Source organism: Hemitrygon akajei, chromosome 11, assembly GCF_048418815.1.
Source record: "Hemitrygon akajei chromosome 11, sHemAka1.3, whole genome shotgun sequence".
NCBI classification, from domain to species: domain Eukaryota; kingdom Metazoa; phylum Chordata; class Chondrichthyes; order Myliobatiformes; family Dasyatidae; genus Hemitrygon; species Hemitrygon akajei.
In genome coordinates this window covers 89,418,368-89,438,894 of record NC_133134.1, presented here as the reverse complement: position 1 = coordinate 89,438,894, position 20,527 = coordinate 89,418,368, and the positions used below count along the sequence as shown (strand labels likewise).

The window sequence follows — 20,527 nt, the reverse complement described above, 5'->3', positions numbered from 1 at the left end:
TGTTTTTAATATTCAGCTTTGAAATGTGTTTTGTGAATTTTTTTAAAAACAAAATATACTTCACTCAAAAATAAAATTATTTGCAATAAACCATTCAATGACCCTCAATTCTTTACGGACATTTCCTCTATGTTCTAAACATTTCCACACTTTAAGCCTCTCACGTGGCACTATGTTGGTTCATCTTTAAACACCATTGTTGAGGGGTATACTCCCCGCCACCCGTCCCCTCCCATTTCCGTGGGAGAAGAACCCTAAATCGTGGTCCTTCCCCACTGGGCCTTTGCAGTTATCAAGTTTCAGTGCGTCCCTTAGCACGTACTATTGCAGCCGAGAATGTGCCAGTCGGCAGCATTCTCTCACGGACATCTCCATGTGCTGGTAGACCATCAAGTTTCGGGCCAACTAAAGAGTGTCTTTCACTGGGTTGATGATCTGCCAGCAGCACCAGATGTTGGTCTCCGTGAACAGCCCGTAGATCAGAGAGTCCTTTTGCGCAGCTGCTAGGGATGAAGTGCAAAACTAGCCCTTCCATCCTCCTCCACACCTTCTCCGCAAACTCACAGTGCGTAAAGAGGTGGGTCATTAATTCCTACTCATTGTAGTCCTCCCGTGGGCAGGGGGTGTGGAGACGATGTTCTGGGCGTACAGGAGGGATCTGACAGGGAGGGCCCCTCTCACCACCAGCCAGGTGAGGTCTTGGTGCCTGTTGGTGAGGTCTGGCGATGAAGCATTTTGCCAGACGAACTGGACGGTCTGCTCAGGGAACCACCCCACTGTGTCCATCACGTCCTTCTCCTGCAGTGTCTGCAGGATGTTCTGTGTCAGATGGCCCTGTGGTCAAAGGCATTGTCCTGGAAGAACTTCTTCACAAAGGACAGGTGTTTTGAGGACAGATGGGGTGTTTTGAGTATCTCAGAAACCACCGATCTGGGATTTCCATTCACAATAGTCTCTAGATTTTAGAGGATGGTGCAAAAAACAAATAAAATGTTCAGTGAGTGTCAGTTCTGTGGCAAAATTGCCTTGTTAATGAGAGAGGTTGGAGAATGGCTACACTAGTTCAAGCTGACAGCAACTGAAATAACTTCACATTAGAGCAGTGGCATGTAGAAGAGCATCTCGAACCTTGAACCTTGACGTGGATAGGCTACAGTAGCAGAAAGCATTTTATTAGGAACCTCCTGTACCTAATACTGAGTGTATATTGAGAACCAAAATAAAATGCTGATGCTGGAAATCAGAAATAAAAAAGTGTTGTAGATACTCAACAGGTCAATGTCCTCCTGTGATGAAAAGTTATCAGTGTGAAGTATTAAATCTATTTCTCCTTCCACTGATACTACCCGACCCGTCAGGTATCTCGAGCTCTTTTTGGTTGTGTTTAATGGTTTATTGCCCGATGAGTCTAGCTTTTGTTACCTTCTACTAATTTGTTCTATTAATTTAATTGTAAAATTATGTTGCAGGTTATCCCATCATTTTTTTTTTCCTATTTCTCCATTTAATATTTTATTGGCCATCTGTGAAGTAGTTTCAATAAGGTGTTCTTCAGATGATAGATGACATTGGGTTGCTCAGTTGTCCTTTGAGCAAATTGGTCCCTTGAGCTATTACCCTTATGCCTTTAATGGACGGTATTAATTGGGAACTTCAGGGTATTAATACAATGACAATGAAGGAGTGATGAATTTAACCCAGGGTCAGGATGGTATTGATTTGAAGCACAATTTGAAGGTGATTGTATTTCATCAAGTTGCTGGTCGTGTCTCTTGTTGAAATTACCCCATACAGTCACAATGCGGAAGATAACGTACTTTAACCATGACACTGCTGGGGAGGTTTGATTGAGAACCCACTGCTGTGGGTACTGGCCATCTGACAAGTTTGTCCTATGTTGAGCTTCAGTTCTGTTTGGGCTAATAGTTCACTATTTGAATGCTGAACGCTGATCAAATGATTCATATTGATGCTGAGAGAATATTGTCAGCAAAAGGCACACTCCCAAGGCAGCCAGAAAACAAGCAAGAACGGTGTAATATTTGGAGTGAGACTTTGAGATTCTGCTGGATGAGATTAATGCCAGGGAGGAGGGGGTGTCATGGGGCCAGAATACATTCAGAGCTGCCAATAGGGGAGGCAAGAGACAGCTGAAGTCCCAGGGAAAAAAGTTCTAAAAATATCATGACCTGTTCAAAAGCATTTGTTAATACTGTCATTGAGGCTGCTTATTTTTAACATACTTGCACATAACATTAAATTTAAAGTTGCCATAACCTATCACAATGATTCATCTCGAAGGCTGCAAACACCAGGAAGCAGCCTGCCGGAGCAGTGCTTGGCTGTCAACTATCTTTCTACTTGTTGCTACCAAATTCTTTTTCATTGCCTTCAGTCTAAACAGCTCTCATTCATAGATTGCAGGACTTTGTACTTATTGGTTAAATGTTAGTACATAAGACCATAAGATAGAGAAGCAGAGTTAGGCCATTTGGCCCATCGAGCCTGCTCTGCCATTTCATCATAGTTAATCTGCATTCCATCTCAGCCCCAATATCTTGTCTTCTACCAGTATCCCTTCATGCCCTGACTAATTAAGGATCTATCAATCTCTGCCTTAAATATACCCAATGACTTGGTCTCCACAGAATTCCTCAGATTCACCACTCTGGCTAAAGAATTTCCTCCTCATCTCCATTCTAAAAGGATGTTGCTGTATTCTGAGGCTGTCTTCTGGCATTTCCTGTGGTATTCCAACCATAGGAAACGTCCTCTTCACATCCAGTCTATTGAGGCCTTTCAACATTTGATAGGTTTCGATGAAGTCACGCCCAGGATCCTCTTCAGTTTGCGTATAAGGAGAAGGTGGGAGTGGAGGATGCTATCACGTATTTGCTGCACAAATCACTCTCTCACCTAGAGGGGGTCAGTTGTGCTGTGAGGATTACATTACTTGACTTCTCTAGTGCCTTTAACACCATCCAGCCCAAGATCTTAAGGCACAAACTAACGGAGATGGGAGTAGACTCTCACATGGTGGATTGGATAGTGGACTACTTGACAGATAGGCCTCAGTATGTGCGGTTGGGAGACTGTAGGTCTGACACGGTGGTCAGCAGCACAGGGGCGCCGCAGGGAACCGTACTCTCTCCGGTCCTGTTCACCCTGTACACATCAGACTTCCAATATAACTCGGAGTCCTGCCATGTGCAGAAGTTCGCTGATGACACGACCATAGTGGGGTGTGTCAGGAATGGACAGGAGGAGGAGTATAGGAAACTGATACAGGACTTTGTGATATGGTGCAACTCAAACTACCTGCGTCTCAATATCACCAAGACCAAGGAGATGGTGGTGGACTTTAGGAGATCTAGGCCTCATATGGAGCCAGTGATCATTAATGGAGAATGTGTGGAGCAGGTTAAGACCTACAAGTATCTGGGAGTACAGTTAGACGAGAAGCTAGACTGGACTGCCAACACAGATGCCTTGTGCAGGAAGGCACAGAGTCGACTGTACTTCCTTAGAAGGTTGGCGTCATTCAATGTCTGTAGTGAGATGCTGAAGGTGTTCTATAGGTCAGTTGTGGAGAGCGCCCTCTTCTTTGTGGTGGCGTGTTGGGGAGGAAGCATTAAGAAGAGGGACGCCTCACGTCTTAATAAGCTGGTAAGGAAGGCGGGCTCTGTCGTGGGCAAAGTACTGGAGAGTTTAACATCGGTAGCTGAGCGAAGGGCGCTGAGTAGACTACGGTCAATTATGGATAACTCTGAACATCCTCTACATAGCACCATCCAGAGACAGAGAAGCAGTTTCAGCGACAGGTTACTATCGATGCAATGCTCCTCAGACAGGATGAAGAGGTCAATACTCCCCAATGCCATTAGGCTTTACAATTCTACCGCCAGGACTTAAGAACTTTTTAAAAGCTATTATTAATGCTTTTTGAGATAGTGATTTAGATGCATATCATATTCTTTACTGAGTTAAGTATTGTATGTAATTAGTTTTGCTACAACAAGTGTATGGGACATTGGAAAAAAGTTGAATTTCCCCATGGGGATGAATAAAGTATCTATCTATCTATCTATCTATCTATCATTCTTCTGCATTCTAGTGAGTAGAGATTGAGAGCCATCAAATGCTCCTCATGAGGAGCCTTTCAATTCCAGAATCATTTTCGTGAATCTCCTTTCAACCCTCTGATGTCAGCACATCCTTTCTTAGATAAGGGGCCGAAAGCTGCTCACAATACTTCAAGTGAGGCCTTACCAGTGCATTATACAGCCTCAACATTGCATCCTTTTATATTCTAATCCTCTAAAAATGAATGCTAACTTGCTCACCACTGTCTCAACCTGCAAATTAACTTTTAGGGAATCACTTTAGATTTTTGAACTTTTTCTCCGTTTTTAGAAAATAGTCTACACTAGTATTTCTTCTACCACAGAGCAAGACCGTACACTTACCGATACTGTGTTCCAACTGCCACTTCTTTGCCCATTCTCCTAATCAGTCTGAGTCTTCTGTAGCCTCAGAAGTACCTGCCCTTTCACCTATTTTCTTATCATTTACAAACCTGGCCACAAAGCAGTCAATTTTGTCATCCATATCATTGACATATAATGTAAAAAGAAGTGGTCCCATCACTAGTCACTGGCAGCCAACCAGAAAAGGCTCTTGCAAACTTGACTACAAAGCATTCAATTCCATCATCTAAATCATTACATATGATATAAAAAGAAGTGGTGCCAACACAGACCACTGTGGAACATCACTAGTCACTGGGAGCCAACCAGAAAAGGCTCTCTTTATTCCCACTCTTTGCCTCCTGCCAATCAGATACTGCTTTATCCATCCTAGAATCTTCCTATAATACCATGGGTTCATAGCTTGGTAAGCAGCCTCATATGTGGCACCTTGTTAAAGGCCTTCTGACAAACCAAATACACAGTATCAACCAATTCACTTTTGAATATCCTGCTTGTTATTTCTTCAAGAATTCCAGCAGATTTGTCAGACAACTTTTTGCTTAAGGACACCATGCTGACTATAGCCTATTTTGTCATGTGCTTCCAAGTACCCAAAACCACATCCTTAACAATCGACTCCAACATCTTCCCAAATACTGAGGTCGGACTAACTAGCCTATAAATTCCTTTCTCCCCTTCTCCTTCTTGGGAATGGAGTGTTATTTACAATTTTCCAGTCTTCCGGAACCATTCCAAAATCTACTCTGGAAGATCATTACTAATACCTCCACGATCTCTTCAGCCACCTCTTTCAGAACCCTGGGGTGAACACCATCTGGCCCAGGTGACTTATCTACTTTCAGATCTTTCAGTTTCTCAAGAGCCTGCTCTCTAGTTATCATAACTTCACACACTTCATGCCTCCTCACTCATGGACCTTCCACCATACTTCTAGTGTCTTCCATCATAAAAGCTGATGCAACATACTTATTCAGTGTGTCTGCCATTTCCTTGTCCCCAATTACTACCTCTCCAGCATCATTTTCCAGTGGTCTGATATCTATTCTCACTCCTCTTTTACCCTTTATGTAGCTGAATAAACTTTATATATCCTTTTTAATGTTATTAGCTTACTTTTGTATTCCATTTTTAACTTAGTAACTTTTTTATTTGCCTTTTCTTGGTTTTTAGAAGCTTCCCAATCCTCTAACTTCCCACTAATTTTTGCTGTATTATATGCTCTCTCTTTGGCTTTTATGTTGGCTTTGACTTCTCTTGTTAGCCGCAGTTATGTCATCTTGCTTTTAGAATGCTTTTTCCTCTTTGAGATGTATATATCCTGTGGCTTTTGAATTGCTTCCAGCATTACTAGTCGTTGCTTCTCTCCTATCAACCTTGCCAGTGTTCTTTCCCAATCAGTTCTGGCTAACTGCTTTCTGCGCCTCTGTAATTCACTTTACTCCACTGATACATCTGATTTTATGTTCTCCTCAAATTTCAGGATGAATTCGATCATAGTATGATCATTTTCCCCTGAGGGTTCTTTTACCTTCAGCTCTCTAATCAATTCTGATTTCATTGCACAACACCCTCTGCAGAATAGCTTGATCCTCTAGTAGGCTCAACCATGATCTGCTCTACAAAGCCATCTCCTAGGCACTCTAGAAACTCCCCCTCCTGGAATCCAGCATCAACCTGATTTTCCCACTGTACCTGCATATTGAAATCCCCCATGACTGTTGTTACATTGCCCTTTTGACATGCATTTTCTATCTCCCATCAGGGTCTTTTTGGGTGTCTATATACAACTCCTGTCAGGGTCTTTTTACCTTTGCAGTTCCTTAGCTCTATCCACAATGACTCAATACTTTCTGACCCTATCTAATAATCTGATTTCATTTTTTCCAACAGAGCAATGCTGCCCTCTCTGCCTTCCTGCCTGTCCTTTCGAGATGTGTATCCTTGGACATTAGCTCCCAGCTATAACCTTCTTTCAGCCATGATTCAATGACACCTATAACATCATACCTACCAATCTGCAACTGTGCTGCAAGTTCATTCACCCATTTCAGTTTTGTCCACCTTTTATGTTGCAACTCATGCTGTTGTCTATAATTTTGTCCTATCAACAGCCCCGCCTCACTACACATTGCCTCTATTTGTAAGCCAACTACCTCATCTTCAGCACTATCATCCGCCTTTTCTTTGATACTCTTGCAATGAAATATACGCAGCTCAGGACACTAGTCGCAACATGCTCAACCTTTAGATTCTTAACTTTGAGGCCTTACCAACATTTGTCTCCACAGCCTCTCCACTAACAGTTCTGACACTCTGTTTCCCATCCTCCTGTAGCTCTAATTTAAACCCCAACGTGCAGCATTAGCAAGCCTTCCTGCTAGGATATTAGTCTCCCTCCAGTTCAGGTGCAAGCTGTCCCTTCTGTACATGTCCACCTTCCCTGGAAAAGAGCCCAATGGTCCAAAAATCTTGGGCTGTCCTGCTCCAACTTCTTAGTCACGTATTAAGCTGTATAATCTTCTGAGTGCTGACCTCACTAGCACATGGCACAGGTAGCAATCCTGAGATCACAACCCTGGAGGCCCTGCCCTTTAACTTACCATCTAACTCCCTATGCAGAACCTCGTCACTTGTCCTACCCATGTCATTGGTACCTACTAAATATGACTGTTGTTCATCCATTCCTCAATCCGCGGATTTCAGTGGTTCCATCAGCTCCCACGTGCTTCAACTGTGACACACCATAAGCCTTGACAAGTTCACTTTAATACTTAATTAGTGCATTGTTCTCTGACCTCTCTCATTATCAAGGTGTTTTTGCCCACAGAACTGCCTCTCACTGGACTTTTTTGGCCTGTGCACCATTCTCCATGAATTTTAGAGATTATTGTGTGTGAAAATCACAGGAGTTCAGCTTCTGAGATACTCAAACCACCCTGTGTGGCACCAGTAATCATTGCATGTTCAAAGTCACTTCGATCTCATTTCTTCCCCATTCTGATATTTGGTTTGAAAACAACTGATCTTCTTGACCATGTCTGCATGCTTTTATGCGTTGAGTTGCTGCCACATGATTGGCTGGTTAGATATTTGTTTTAATGAGCTGATGTACAGGAAGTGCCTAATAAAGTGACACCGTGTGTATGTCATGAATTATTATTATAAGCACCTTTAAAATGGTGGAAAGACCTCTGCAGTCTCACTACTCAAATAATTTCAGACACTTCATCACTGAACCAAAAATGAATGCTGGAGTGCTTTCTTTTAAGTGTATAGTTGCATTTTTCTTTGGCTCACCAAAGTTCACACTTTGTTGCTACGTACTGTAATTTAGCGGAGCCCACAGCTTTTATTCCCGGGTTTCACAATTCTAAATTAGCTGTGTAATATCAGTTAATGACTTGACATTGGTTGTCTAATTAATTAGGATATTGACAGAAAGCTTGTTTATCACTTGTTCCTACTTTTTTTTAAAACCTTAAATTCTTTATAGAGATTACGTTAATTGTGCACCATCTTCTTTGGTAAAGAAACGCTCTTTGCAAAATACAAGAAGAAATCCTCAGTTTGTCTTCCTTTTATGATTATAGCTTGTGACCCAGGCTCAGTTCCTGCTGCAGTCTGTAAAGAGTTTGTAAATTTACCGCGTGAATTCCCTTCGGAAGCCCCGGTTTTCTCTCACATTCCAAAAACATACAGGTTAGTAGATTAGTTAGGCACATGGTGTAACTGGGTGGCATGGGGTTGTTGGGCCAGAAGGATCTTTTACTGTATTTCTAAAATAAGAAGGCAATGGAGGTGAAGGAAGATGAAAATGAAGGAGAGCACAATGCCTCAATGCATCCAAATGCCGGATATTGGCACTGCAAGAGGGGCCAAAAGACATAAGAGAATTTAAAGAAATGGAAGATATATAAAGGGAAATGCTTCCAAGTGCTGGTTGTTTGCAGTCAACCAGGAGGCATCTGCCATCTAGAGTGAGTAATTCCATGCTGATGATTTCCTGTTGGGCTAGACATTAGGAAGGAATTATTTAAAGCTGGTGAGAATACTCTTTGAAATATTCAGTGTGTGCTCAGGATTGCCAACCAGACTAACTTTAGGAAACAACAAAGAGAATGAAGGTATCCACTAGCTTGAAGTTATGGAGAACCTTGAGGACATTACTTTCACTTCTTTGTAAGGGCTCACTGTCAGTCTGATCACACAGTGACTGAGCTAGATAGCAATTGCCCCAAAGGCAGAAGTGGAGAGCATCCCATTTCTTAGTTTCTATGTGTAGTTCCCAGCTGATCCAAGTAGAATTCTTGTCTCTATCACTTGGGATGAGGCCAGTGCTCAAGGATTGAAATGCTGTGAAGTAGTAACTTTATGTGGTTATTGAAGAAGAATGTCACTTAAAGGCAACTTTCTTTTCTCATTTGAAATGTAAGGTCCTGCCAATGAACAATCTCCAGGAGCAAATAATAATTCCTTAGGCTTAGACACTTTGGCATCAGGGTGGAGTCTTGCCCGGAATAATCTGAGAGTTGATTACTGGATAGAAGCTAAAGGAGGTTGCATGAGGATAACAGTGAGTCACAATGTATGTGTGTGTTGAAGTTATGGTGTAGTCTGGGTTGCCTTGTGTGTCCAGTCTGTAGGGAGGTCACCTGTTAATAAGCAAGATTTGTCCAGGGTCTCATGCAACCAGGAAATCCATTCCTTACAGCTGGACTGTGGCATTATGTGCCAGAAATTGATTGAAGCCAGTCCATCATAGGAATCTCCTCTTCTTCCAAGAGAATGAACAGCTACAGTGTTGATTGCGTACTGATGCTGAGCTGTCAAAATAACCAGGGATGTTACTGTGCGAAGCAGAGTTGGGTTGATGCTTGCTAAATTGGTGTAAGCTAATTGTGGGTAACTGGGAATTCATAGTTGTCGTTATAATCAGATCATCCTTGATCTCATTGAATTAGGAAACAGAACTCAGGGGTCAAGTGATATGCTCCCAACTTCTGATTCGTATGTGTACGTGACCGTGGAGAATGTGAACAGTTTCCCAAATATCAGGAATTATAAGAATCAGGTTTATTATCACTGGCATGTGTTATTGAAATTTGTTAACTTAGCAGCAGCAGTTCAATGCAATACATAATATAGAAGAAGAAGAAGAAGAAGAAATAATGATAAATCAATCAATTACAGTATACATATAATGAATAGATTAAAATTGTGCAAAGACAGAAATAATATATATTAAAAAAGTGAGGTAGTGTTCATGGGATCAATGTCCATTTAGGAATTGGAGGGCAGAGGGGAAGAAGCTGTTCCTGAATTGCTGAGTGTGTGCCTCAGGCTTCTGTACCTCCTACCTGATGATAACAATGAGAAAAGAGCATGCCCTGGGGGCTGAGGTCCTGAATAATGGACGCTGCCTTTCCTGGACCTTGAAGATGTCCTGGGTACTTTGTAGGCTAGTACCCAAGATAGAGCCGACTAAACTCACGACCCTCTACAGCCTCCCCACTACTCAGGGAAGGCAAATTAGGTGATGACCTTCAGTTGGTTCCACACTTAATGCTTTTTTTTCTCGCCTTTGCCTTTGTCCACTTATGGGTCTTTCACTTATTGTTCTTCAGGTATCTCTGCCTCAGTCAAAGGTTTTCCTAGTGAAAGATCTCACCTCCAAAACATTGAATGTCTATTCTCATCCGTAGAAGCTGTATGACCTGCTGAGTTCCTCCAGCATTTTTTGTGTGTTGCTCTGGATTTCAAGCTTCTGCAGAATCTCTTGTATTTATGCAAGGCTGTGTTCTCCTGTTGTACAGTATATATTTGGTGATGTCACTTAGGATTAATTATAGGAAGGGGTTGGAAAGGTTGGCTGTTTAGTTGATAGCAGGGCAAGGACTCGTAAGACATAGCAGCAGAACTAGGGCATTGAACTTATCGAGTCTTCTCCGTCATTTCATTATGGCTGATCCTAGATTCCATTCAAACCCATACACACTCTGATGCCCCAACCAATCAAGAATCCTATCAACTTCCGCTTTAAATATATTCACGGACTTGGCCTCCACCGCAGTCTGTTGCAGAGTATTCCACGGATTCACCACTCTCTGGCTAAAAAGAATACTGCTTACGTCTGCTCTAAAAGGTAATCCCTCAATTTTGAGGTCTCCAGTTCTGGATACCCCTACCATCCTCTCCATTTCCACCTTATCTAGTCCTTTCAAGATTTGGTAGGTTTCAATGAGATTCCACTGCTCCCCACCCCTAATTGTCCAGTGAGTACAGGCTCAAAGCTGCCAAACGCTTCTCTTATGTTAACCCATTCATTTCGTGAATCATCCTCGTGAACCTCCTCTGGACTCTGTCCGATGATAATACATTCTGTCTGAAATATGGGACCCAAAACTGCTGACTGACCCAAAACTCCAAATGCGGCCTGACTAGTGTCTTATAAAACTTCAGCATTATGTCCTTGTTTTTATATTCTATTCAACTTGAAATAAATGCAAATATTGCATTTGCTTTCTTTACCACAGACTCAACATGTGAATTAACCTTCTGGGAGTCTTGCATGAGGACTCCTAAGTCCTTTTGTGCCGCTGATGTTTGAATTTTCTCCCAATTAGATAATAGTCTGCACTACTGTTCCTTTTAATCCTAGAAGGTTATAAGGCTGACAGGAAGGAGCTTAAAAAGGAAATTAGGAGAGCCAGAAGATAGATAGATAGATAGATAGATACTTTATTCATCCCCATGGGGAAATTCAAAATTTTTTCCAATGTCCCATACACTTGTTGTAGCAAAACTAATTGCATACAATACTTAACTCAGTAAAAATATGATATGCATCTAAATCACTCTCTCAAAAAGCTTTAATAATAGCTTTTAAAAAGTTCTTAAGTAGTTTACTTAAATACATTAAATACAATCAACCCCGGCACTTTAACATATCTTACTCCTGGCGGTTGAATTGTAAAGCCTAATGGCATTGGGGAGTATTGACCTCTTCATCCTGTCTGAGGAGCATTGAGGGGCCATGAGAAGGCCTTGGTGGGCAGGAGCAAGGAAAACCCCAAGGCATTCTGCAAGTATGTGAAAAGGATAAGACGTATCAAGTGTGACAGTGGGAAAGTGTGTATGGAACCAGAGGAAATAGCAGAGGTACTTAATGAATACTTTGCTTCAGTATTCACTATGGAAAAGGATCTTCGTGATAGTAGTGATGACTTAAAGTAGACTGAAAAGCTTGTGGATATGTAGATATTAAGAAACAGGATGTGCTGGAACTTTTGGAAAGCATCAAGTTGGATAAGTCGCCGGGACTGGATGAGATGTACACCAGGCTATTGTGGGAGGCAAGGGAGGAGATTGTTGAGCCTCTGACGATGATATTTGCATCATCAGTGGGGATGGGAGAGGTTCCAGAGGACTGGAGGGTTGCGAATGTTGTTCCTTTATTCAAGAAAGGGAGTTGAGATAGCCCAGGAAATTATATACCAGTGAGTCTTACCTCAGCGGTTGGCAAGTTGATGGAGAAGATCCTGAGAGGCAAGATTTATGAACATTTGGAGAGGTATAATATGATTAGGAATAGTCAACATGGCTTTGTCAGGGGCAATTCGTGCCTTACGAGCCTGATTGAATTTTTTGAGGATGTGACTAAACACATTGATGAAAGAAGAGCAGTCGACGTAGTGTATATGGATTTCAGCAAGGCATTTGATAAGGTACCCCATGGGATCCAAGGGGACATTGCTTTGTGGATCTAGAACTGGCTTGCCCACAGAAGGCAAAGAGTGGTTGTAGACAGGTCATATTCTGCATGGAGGTCAGTGACCGGTGGTGTGCCTCAGCGATCTGTTCTGGGACCCTTACTCTTCGTGATTTTTATAAATGACCTGGATGAGGAAGTGGAGAGATTGGTTAGTAAGTTTGTTGATGACACTAAGGTTGGAGGTGTTGTGGATAGTGTGGAGGGCTGTCAGAGGTTACAGCAGGACATTGATAGGATGCAAAACTGGGCTGAGAAGTGGCAGATGGAGTTCAACCCAGATAGGTGTGAGGTGGTTCATTTTGGTAGGTCAAATATGATGGCAGAATATAGTATTAATGGTAAGACTCTTGGCAGTGTGGAGGATCAGAGGGATCTTGGGGTCCAAGTCCGTAGGACGATCAAACAGCTGCGCAGGTTGACGCTGTGGTTAAGAAAGAATACGGTGTATTGGCCTTCATCAATCGTGGAATTGAATTTAGGAGCCGAGAGGTAATGTTGCAGCTATATAGGACCCTGGTCAGACCTCACTTGGAGTACTGTGCTCAGTTCTGGTCGCCTCACAGCAGGAAGGATGTGGAAGCCATAGAAAGGGTGCAGAGAAGATTTACAAGGATGTTGTCTGGATTGGGGAGCATGCCTTATGAGAATAGGTTGAGTGAACTTGGCCTTTTCTCCTTGGAGTAACAGAGGATGAGAGGTGACCTGATAGAGGTATCTAAGATGATGAGAGGCATTGTTTGTGTGGATAGTTAGAGGCTTTTTCCCAGGGATGAAATGGTTGCCACAAGAGGACACAGGTTTAAGGTGCTGGGGAGTAGGTACAGAGGCGATGTCAGGGGTAAGTTTTTTATTCAAAGAGTGGTGAGTGCGTGGAATGGGCTGCCGGCAACAGTGGGGGAGGCGGATACGATAGGGTCTTTTGAGAGACTTTTGGATAGGTACATGGAGCTTAGAAAAATAGAGGGCTATGGGTAAGCCTAGTAATTTCTAAAGTAGGGACATGTTCAGCACAACTTTGTGAGCCGAAGGGCCTGTATTGTGCTGTAGGTTTTCTATGTTTCTCTGTTTACCAAAATGCATTATCATACATTACCCAACACTGAATTCCATCTGCAAACACGGGACTGGGAGAATGTTTCGCTGAACACCTACGCTCAGTCCACTAGAGAAAGCAGGATCTCCCAGTGGCCACACATTTTAATTCCACGTCCCATTCCCATTCTGATATGTCTATCCATGGCCTCCTCTACTGTCAAGATGAAGCCACACTCAGGTTGGAGGAACTACACCTTATATACCGGTTGGGTAGCCTCCAACCTGATGGCATTTAAATTGACTTCTCTAACTTCTGTTAATGCCCCTCCTCCCCTGCTTACCCCATCCCTGACATATTTAGTTGTTTGTTTTTTTTCTCTCTCTCTGCCCATCACTCTGCCTGTTCTCCATCTCCCTCTGGTGCTCCCCCCCCCCCCCACTTTCTTTCTCCCGAAGCCTCCCGTCCCATGATCCTTTCCCTTCTCCAGCTCCGTATCACTTTCGCCAATCATCTTTCCAGCTCTTAGCTTCATCCCACCCCCCTCCGGTCTTCTATCATTTCACATTTCCCCCTTCCCTCCACTACTTTAAAATCTCTTAGTATCTTTCCTTTCAGTTAGTCCTGACGAAGGGTCTCGGCCCAAAACGTCGACAGTGCTTCTCCTTATAGATGCTGCCTGGCCTGTTGTGTTCCACCAGCATTTTGTGTGTGTTTACTGAATTCCATCTGCCACTTTTTTGCCCATTTGTCTAAGTGCTGCTCCAATTGCTTCCTCAGCACTACCTATCCCTTCCTATCTTTGTAGTATCTGCAAACTTTGCCACAAAGCCATGAATCGACCATCATTGTGAAAAGTAGCAGTCCCAATATTGACCCCTGAGGATCACTGCTAGTCATTGGCAATCAATCAGAAAAGGCCCCCTTTATTCCCACTTGCTGCCTCCTGCCTGTCAGCCATTCCTCTATCCATGCTAGTATATTTCCTGAAACACCATAGGATTTTATCTCGTTAAGCAACCTCATGTGTGGCACCTTATCAAATACCTTCTGAAAATCTAAGTAAATGACATTCACTACCTTTCATTTGTCCACCCTGCTTGTTAATTTCTGGAAGAATTCTAACGGATTTGTTAGGCAAGATTTCCTTTTACAGAAACCATGCTGACTTTGACTGACTTAACCATTAGTCTCCAATTACCACGAAACCTCGTCCTTTATAAACACTTAACCAACCACTGAGATTGTCTTTTGTCTTCTTCCATTCTTAAAGAGTGGAGTGACATTTGCAATCTTCCAGTCCTCTGGGACCACTCTTGAAAGATCATGACCAATTCATTCGTTATCTCTTCAGCAGCCTCTCTCAGGATGCTGGCATGTAGTCCATCTCGTCCAAGTGACTTATCCACCTTAAGACCTTTGAGTTTGCCAAGCACTTTTCCCTGCTGCTCCCTGATACTTGCCCACCCCTGGCATACAGATTGATGTAATAGATTGTTTCAAAATTTAATCAGGTGCGTATAGAAAGAAATTGGATCAGAGATTGTAAGTTATTAGTTTCCATAGTTGGAAACTCTATTTTATGAGAAGTGGATTGTAAGAAATAATTGCCCATCTATTTAACCACCTGTTATACTGGCTTGATAGTTCCTCTAATTTGGTTGTTTCTTTCTCTCTCCTGGATGTTTTATTCTCAATTATTTTTAATTGGCATTTCTAGCTACATTGCTGCCACATTTCTGTTACATTGCTACATTATAATTACTGGTTCATTTTTGTTTCCCTGTTTTCTCTGGTACTTTGCATTTGAAACTTAAAAAGGAAAATTTGGAAATTGGTTTATATTTAATATTTAATTTTCATAGAAACAGAAAGTTGCTCTGACCCAAAGACACATCTGCTATTTTACTAGATAAAATTAAATCAAGATCTGCTTGTTGTCTTCAGGAGAAGGAAGCCAGACATTCATGAACCAGTCCTCACCGGGGGAATCAGGAGAGGGTCACAGCAACTTTAAATTCCTCTGTGTTACCATTTTAGAGGATCTGCCCAGCATGTAAGTGCTGTTACGAAGAAAGCATAGCAGAGCCTCTGCTTCCTCAGAAGTTTACAAAGATTCGGCATGACATCGAAAACTATGACAAACTATTATAGATGTGTAGTGGAGAGTGTATCGACTGGTTGCATCACAGCATGGTATGGAAACACCAATGCCCTTGAATAGAAAATCCTACAAAAAGTAGTGGATACGACAAGGTCCACAATGGGTAAACCCCTGCCACCATTGAGCATATTACAGGAAGTGCTGTCACAGGAAAATAGCACCCCTCATCAAAGACTGCCACCACCAAGACCATGCTCTTTACTCACTGCTGTCATCAGGAAGAAGGTACAGGAGCCTCAGAACCTTGCCCACCATGTTCAGGAACAGTTATTACCCCTCAACCATCAGGCTGTAGAACCAGTGGAGATAACTTCACTCAACTTCACTTGCTTCATCACTGAACTGTTCCCCCAACCTATAGACCCACTTTCAAGGACTCTTCATCTCATGTTCTTGGTATTTGTTGCTTATATATTTATTATTATTTTTCCTTTTGTTGTCTTTTGCACATTGGTTGTTTGCCCAACCTGTTGGGTGTGGTCTTTCATGATTTGATTATTTCTTGGATCTACTAAGTATGCCCACAAAAAATGAATCTCAGGATTGTATATTACTTACTGTATGTTATGCTAATTGTGTTTAGTGCATCAATGAAGGTCCTTCATCTCTGTCTGTCCTTGGCTACTCAGATGTAGAAGGATTCTTCATTGCTGTTTCTGTTTACCTTCAGGGTTGTTGGCCCTGAGCTGAACCCCAAAACCTGGAGGAACAGTGGACCACTCTTAGTCTGGCCTCAACCCTTTGACTTGTTTTTCATTGGTGATCCTACCAAGAGCCAAACTCTGGGTCATTGAGGCATGCAAGCTTCCAAACCATGTCAGGCTGTGGTCTTCTTGGAGGAGAGTTGTATATGGTTATGTATTTTGATAATAAATTTACTTTGAAATTTGAATTTTTAACTCTTTATTATTTTATCTGACACCATTATCCATTAAAAGCCTTGCTATCTTAGTCTTGAAAATTTCAGTTGATTCCCAGAATGCTTCCTGGCTTGCTGAGTTCCTCCAGCATTTTGTGTGTGTTGCCCAGAAAACTTCATATGTTATGCAATTCAAGTTTCCATCATTCTCCTGAATATGAAAACTGATCTGTCCTGTCATTCTTATTTATATTGAAATGATATGCTTTACTGCCAAGACCAATATCTTGCCCCTTTAATCATTCTTGCAGAGATGAATTGGAGCTGCTTTTTGTTTTAAGCCTCTGGAATTTATTGCTCTGAGATTGCTCTAGAATTTGAACCAGCTTTGAAGAATCAGTGATGTGCTTTAAGATTTGGTCACTTGGAAGAGTGATTCATACTACAAAGGTATCCCTCTCCAACAAGATGACATCTGTTCTTGAAATTAATGGAATTACCTTAGTTGTGTACCCGTCCATCAACGTCCTGGTGACCAGAAGTTCAGCTGAAATAAACATTGCAGCTACAAGAGCCATTCAGTTGCTGGGTGACCTACCTGACACCCCAATGTCTGCACATTTATGAGGCACAAGTTTGAAATGTAATGAAGCACTCTTGGCTTGCCTAGATTATTCTACTAAGTTCTAACCATTGAGGATAAAAATGCAACACACAGTGTGCCACCTAGGCTATCTGTTGGCAGCTTGTTGGTATCTGTTGGAAGAGTGTGGGTGTGTATTCCTAAATGGTCCAATGTAAAAGAGCACAAGAAGGCAAAGCTTTGACTGTGACTCATGACCAGACTCTGTAACAGTTTCTTCCCCCAAGCCATTAGACTCCTCAACTACCAGAGTCTGGTCTGACACCAACACATACATACACACGCACTCTCTCTCCTCCTCTCTCCCCCTCCCTGTCCACCTCCCCCTCCCCTCTCTCTACCTCCCTCCCTCTCTCTACCTCCCTCTCTGTCCTCCTCCTCTCTCTCTCCCCTTCCCCTCCCTTCCTCTCTACTTCCTTCTGTCCTCCCTCTCTCTCCCCCTCTCTCTCCCCCTCTCTCTCCCCCTCTCTCTCCCCCTCTCTCTCCCCCTCTCTCTCCCCCTCTCTCTCCCCCCTCTCTCCCCCCTCTCTCCCCCCACACCACTCCCTTTGTAATTTTTGCTCATTTCTTTTTCAATTCCTGCTAAAACATTGTTTACATTTACATCATTTATTATTGTACTTTGCCCTTTACTGTGTCTATTGTCTTGTTTATTAATTATTGTACTGTCTTGCACTGTTTTATGCACTTTATGTAGTCCCGTGTAGGTCTGAAGTCTTGTGTAGTTTTGTGTTGTTCAGGTAGCCTAGTGTAGATTTGTGCTGTTTCATGTTGCACCATGGTACTGGAGGAACGTTGTTTCGTTTTTACTGTGTACTGTACCAGTAGTTATGGTGGAAATGACAGTAAAAGCGACTTCACTTGAAGCATGATCTCGACTTTAAATGCAGAGAAACAAATGTTTCTTTAGTGGTTAACAATGTTTCTTTTGCTTCAGGCTGAACCTTTGGATGAAAGCTCAGTGAAGAAGATGATCCTGACGTTTGAAAAAAGGGCCTATAAAAATCAGGAGCTCCGTATCAAGTTCCCAGAGAACCCAGAGAAGCAAGTGTTTTACTTTTCTTTATCAAACCTCAAAATATTTAACCTAAACGGATAAAGAAAGTGGGGTTTTGCATTATATTCTTTGATGCTTTATACTGCAAGACCTTAGTCAACAGTAACAGTGCAATGTACAGTGTGTGTATTGTTTATTGATTGTCTATAATGATAAGTGATGGCTTGCGTTCCATATCACCTGTGTGGTACAACAGTTTTAATTGACTTATCAGTCAGTGATGGAATACCAGCAAAAAGAAATCATTCTGTGATTTTTGTGGGTGATAACAGCAAGCAGAATTACCCACAGCAGCTAACTATGCTTTTTACCTAGCTATATTTTTCACTTAATTTACAAACACAATTGTTTGTATTTTGCCATTAATAATTTCTAAGTGCCAATGATTTAATGTTTGCAGAGGTTTTTTGGGTAGTTGGCAAAACTACCCAAAAAATACTTTTACCTTGAGACCACTTATTTGAAAACACTGTACTGTTTGTTTGATCCTAGTTCTAGCATCTAGCAAGGCACCAGTTTAATTCTGATCTTTAAGTGTGTCAGAATTTTCAATATATGTCTGTACTGTGCTACATATGCTCACAGACAGCTCTCTAAACACCCACACAGATAATTTTGAATACAACATACTGGGCATTAAACTCAAAGATATTTCTAAATTACAAACCACTATCTTCAAAATATAAAGCCCACGTGACTGAAAGCAAGAAATTATGACAAATGTTACTAACATAGGAAAACATTTTGGCTTTTGTTTAACGTCATATATGTACCCAGTTTTCATGAGGATGGAGAAGCATTTGTTTATTTTAAGCCTTACTATGTTTGGTAAATAGGGTGGCTGATGCTCTGGACTATTGTATTTTTCCCCTAATAATACTCAGCACTTTAATGCTTCAGCCATCTGCACATTCCATTTTGGAATTCCCTTCATCATTGCTGCAGTGCATAATACACTCTATCTCATGTACAAAGAGATCAATAATTATAATTGCTTTAATTACATGGAATCGTTTGCTTCTCAAATGCATAATGTCAATATTATATCTGTTTTCAATGTGCTGTATAAATAGTGTGTGTCCAGAATCAGAATGTGATTGGTGAAATGGTAGTGGAAATTGAGCAATGTATTGGTCTGGATATAGAGAACCTTTGACTCTTTGCAGCTTGCTTTGTGCACATTCTTCTGTCCAAAACTCTTCTCATAGAACCAGTGGCCTTACCTTCCTTTGATCATTATGGTTAAACTTATGGAACTGGTTGTTAAAATAGTTACCTAAAACAAAAAATTCAACCAGTTACTGAAAACTTCATGCCACTAAAATATTTTAACAGTTATTTTCTGTTTACTTTGTAGGTTCATGGAGTCGGAGTTGGATTTAAATGATATAATACAGGAGATGCATGTGATTGCCACTATGCCAGACCTGTACCACTTACTTGTGGAACTCAATGCTGTTCAGTCCCTGATTGGTCTTCTTGGCCATGAAAATACTGATATCCTTTCAATGCTAGTTTAATAAAACTGTTCAGAACTTAATGATGTGCATCTGCCATCTTCTTTTTATACCTTAAGGAACTGAACTTATTCACGACATGCACTTGGTGGCCATTTTATATGCACCTCCTGTATATGTTCATGGTCCTCTGCTAATATTAGCCCATCCACTTCAAGGTTTGACGTGTTGTGCATTCAGAGACACTGTTCTGCACACCACTGTTGTAACATGTTATTTGAGTCACTGTCACCTTCCTGTCAGCTTGAACCAGTCAGGCTATACTCCTCTGACGTCTCTCAATAACGAGGCATTTTCACCCACTGAAGTGCTGCTCACCAGATGTATTTTGTTATTTGCACAATTCTCTGTAAACTCTAGAGACTATTCTACATGAAAATCCCATAAGATCAGCAGTTTCTAAGATACTCAAACCAGCTCTTCGGGTACCGACAATTATTCCATGATCAAAGCCACTTGGATCACATTTCTTCCCCATTCCGATGTTTGGCCTGAGCATCTTGATCATGTCTGGTACTGCTACACATTGAGTTGTTGCCACATGATTGTCTGACTAGATTGAATTTGAATTTATTTATTTAAAACTTACATCCATCCTACAATGTGAGGGAGTAAAACTCTTTACATTGTGGTTCCGTCACAATGTACAGACATATGAATTTATAAGTTTAATGACTTGAGGAAAGAAGCTGTCCCGTAGCCTTTTGGTCCTGGCTTTAATGCCGTGGTACCGTTTGCCAGACAGAAGCAATTGAAGCAGTTTATGGTTGGGGTGACTAGTGTCCCTGATGATCTCCCAGGCCTTTTGTACATACCTGCTGCTGTAAATGTCCTCAGTGGAGGGAAGTTCACATCCACAGATGCACTGGGCTGTCTGTTCCACTCTCTGCAGTGCCCATTGTTCAAGGTTAATGCAGTTCCTCTACCAGGCAGTGCTGTAGCCAGTGAGGATGCTCTCAATGGTGCACCTGTAGAAGGACTTGAGGATATGGG

General features: G+C 41.8%; 1 protein-coding gene across 1 annotated transcript in view; it reads left to right on the top strand.

Annotated features, from left to right (window-relative positions):
* ctnnbl1 (catenin, beta like 1) overlaps nt 1–20,527 on the top strand; it is a 303,435-nt gene that overhangs the window by 30,145 nt on the left and 252,763 nt on the right. Inside the window, exons 3-4 of the mRNA XM_073061344.1 lie at nt 17,898–18,004; nt 19,375–19,514. Coding sequence (XP_072917445.1) covers nt 17,898–18,004; nt 19,375–19,514 — 247 coding nt within the window. The remainder of the gene's footprint in view (nt 1–17,897; nt 18,005–19,374; nt 19,515–20,527) is intronic.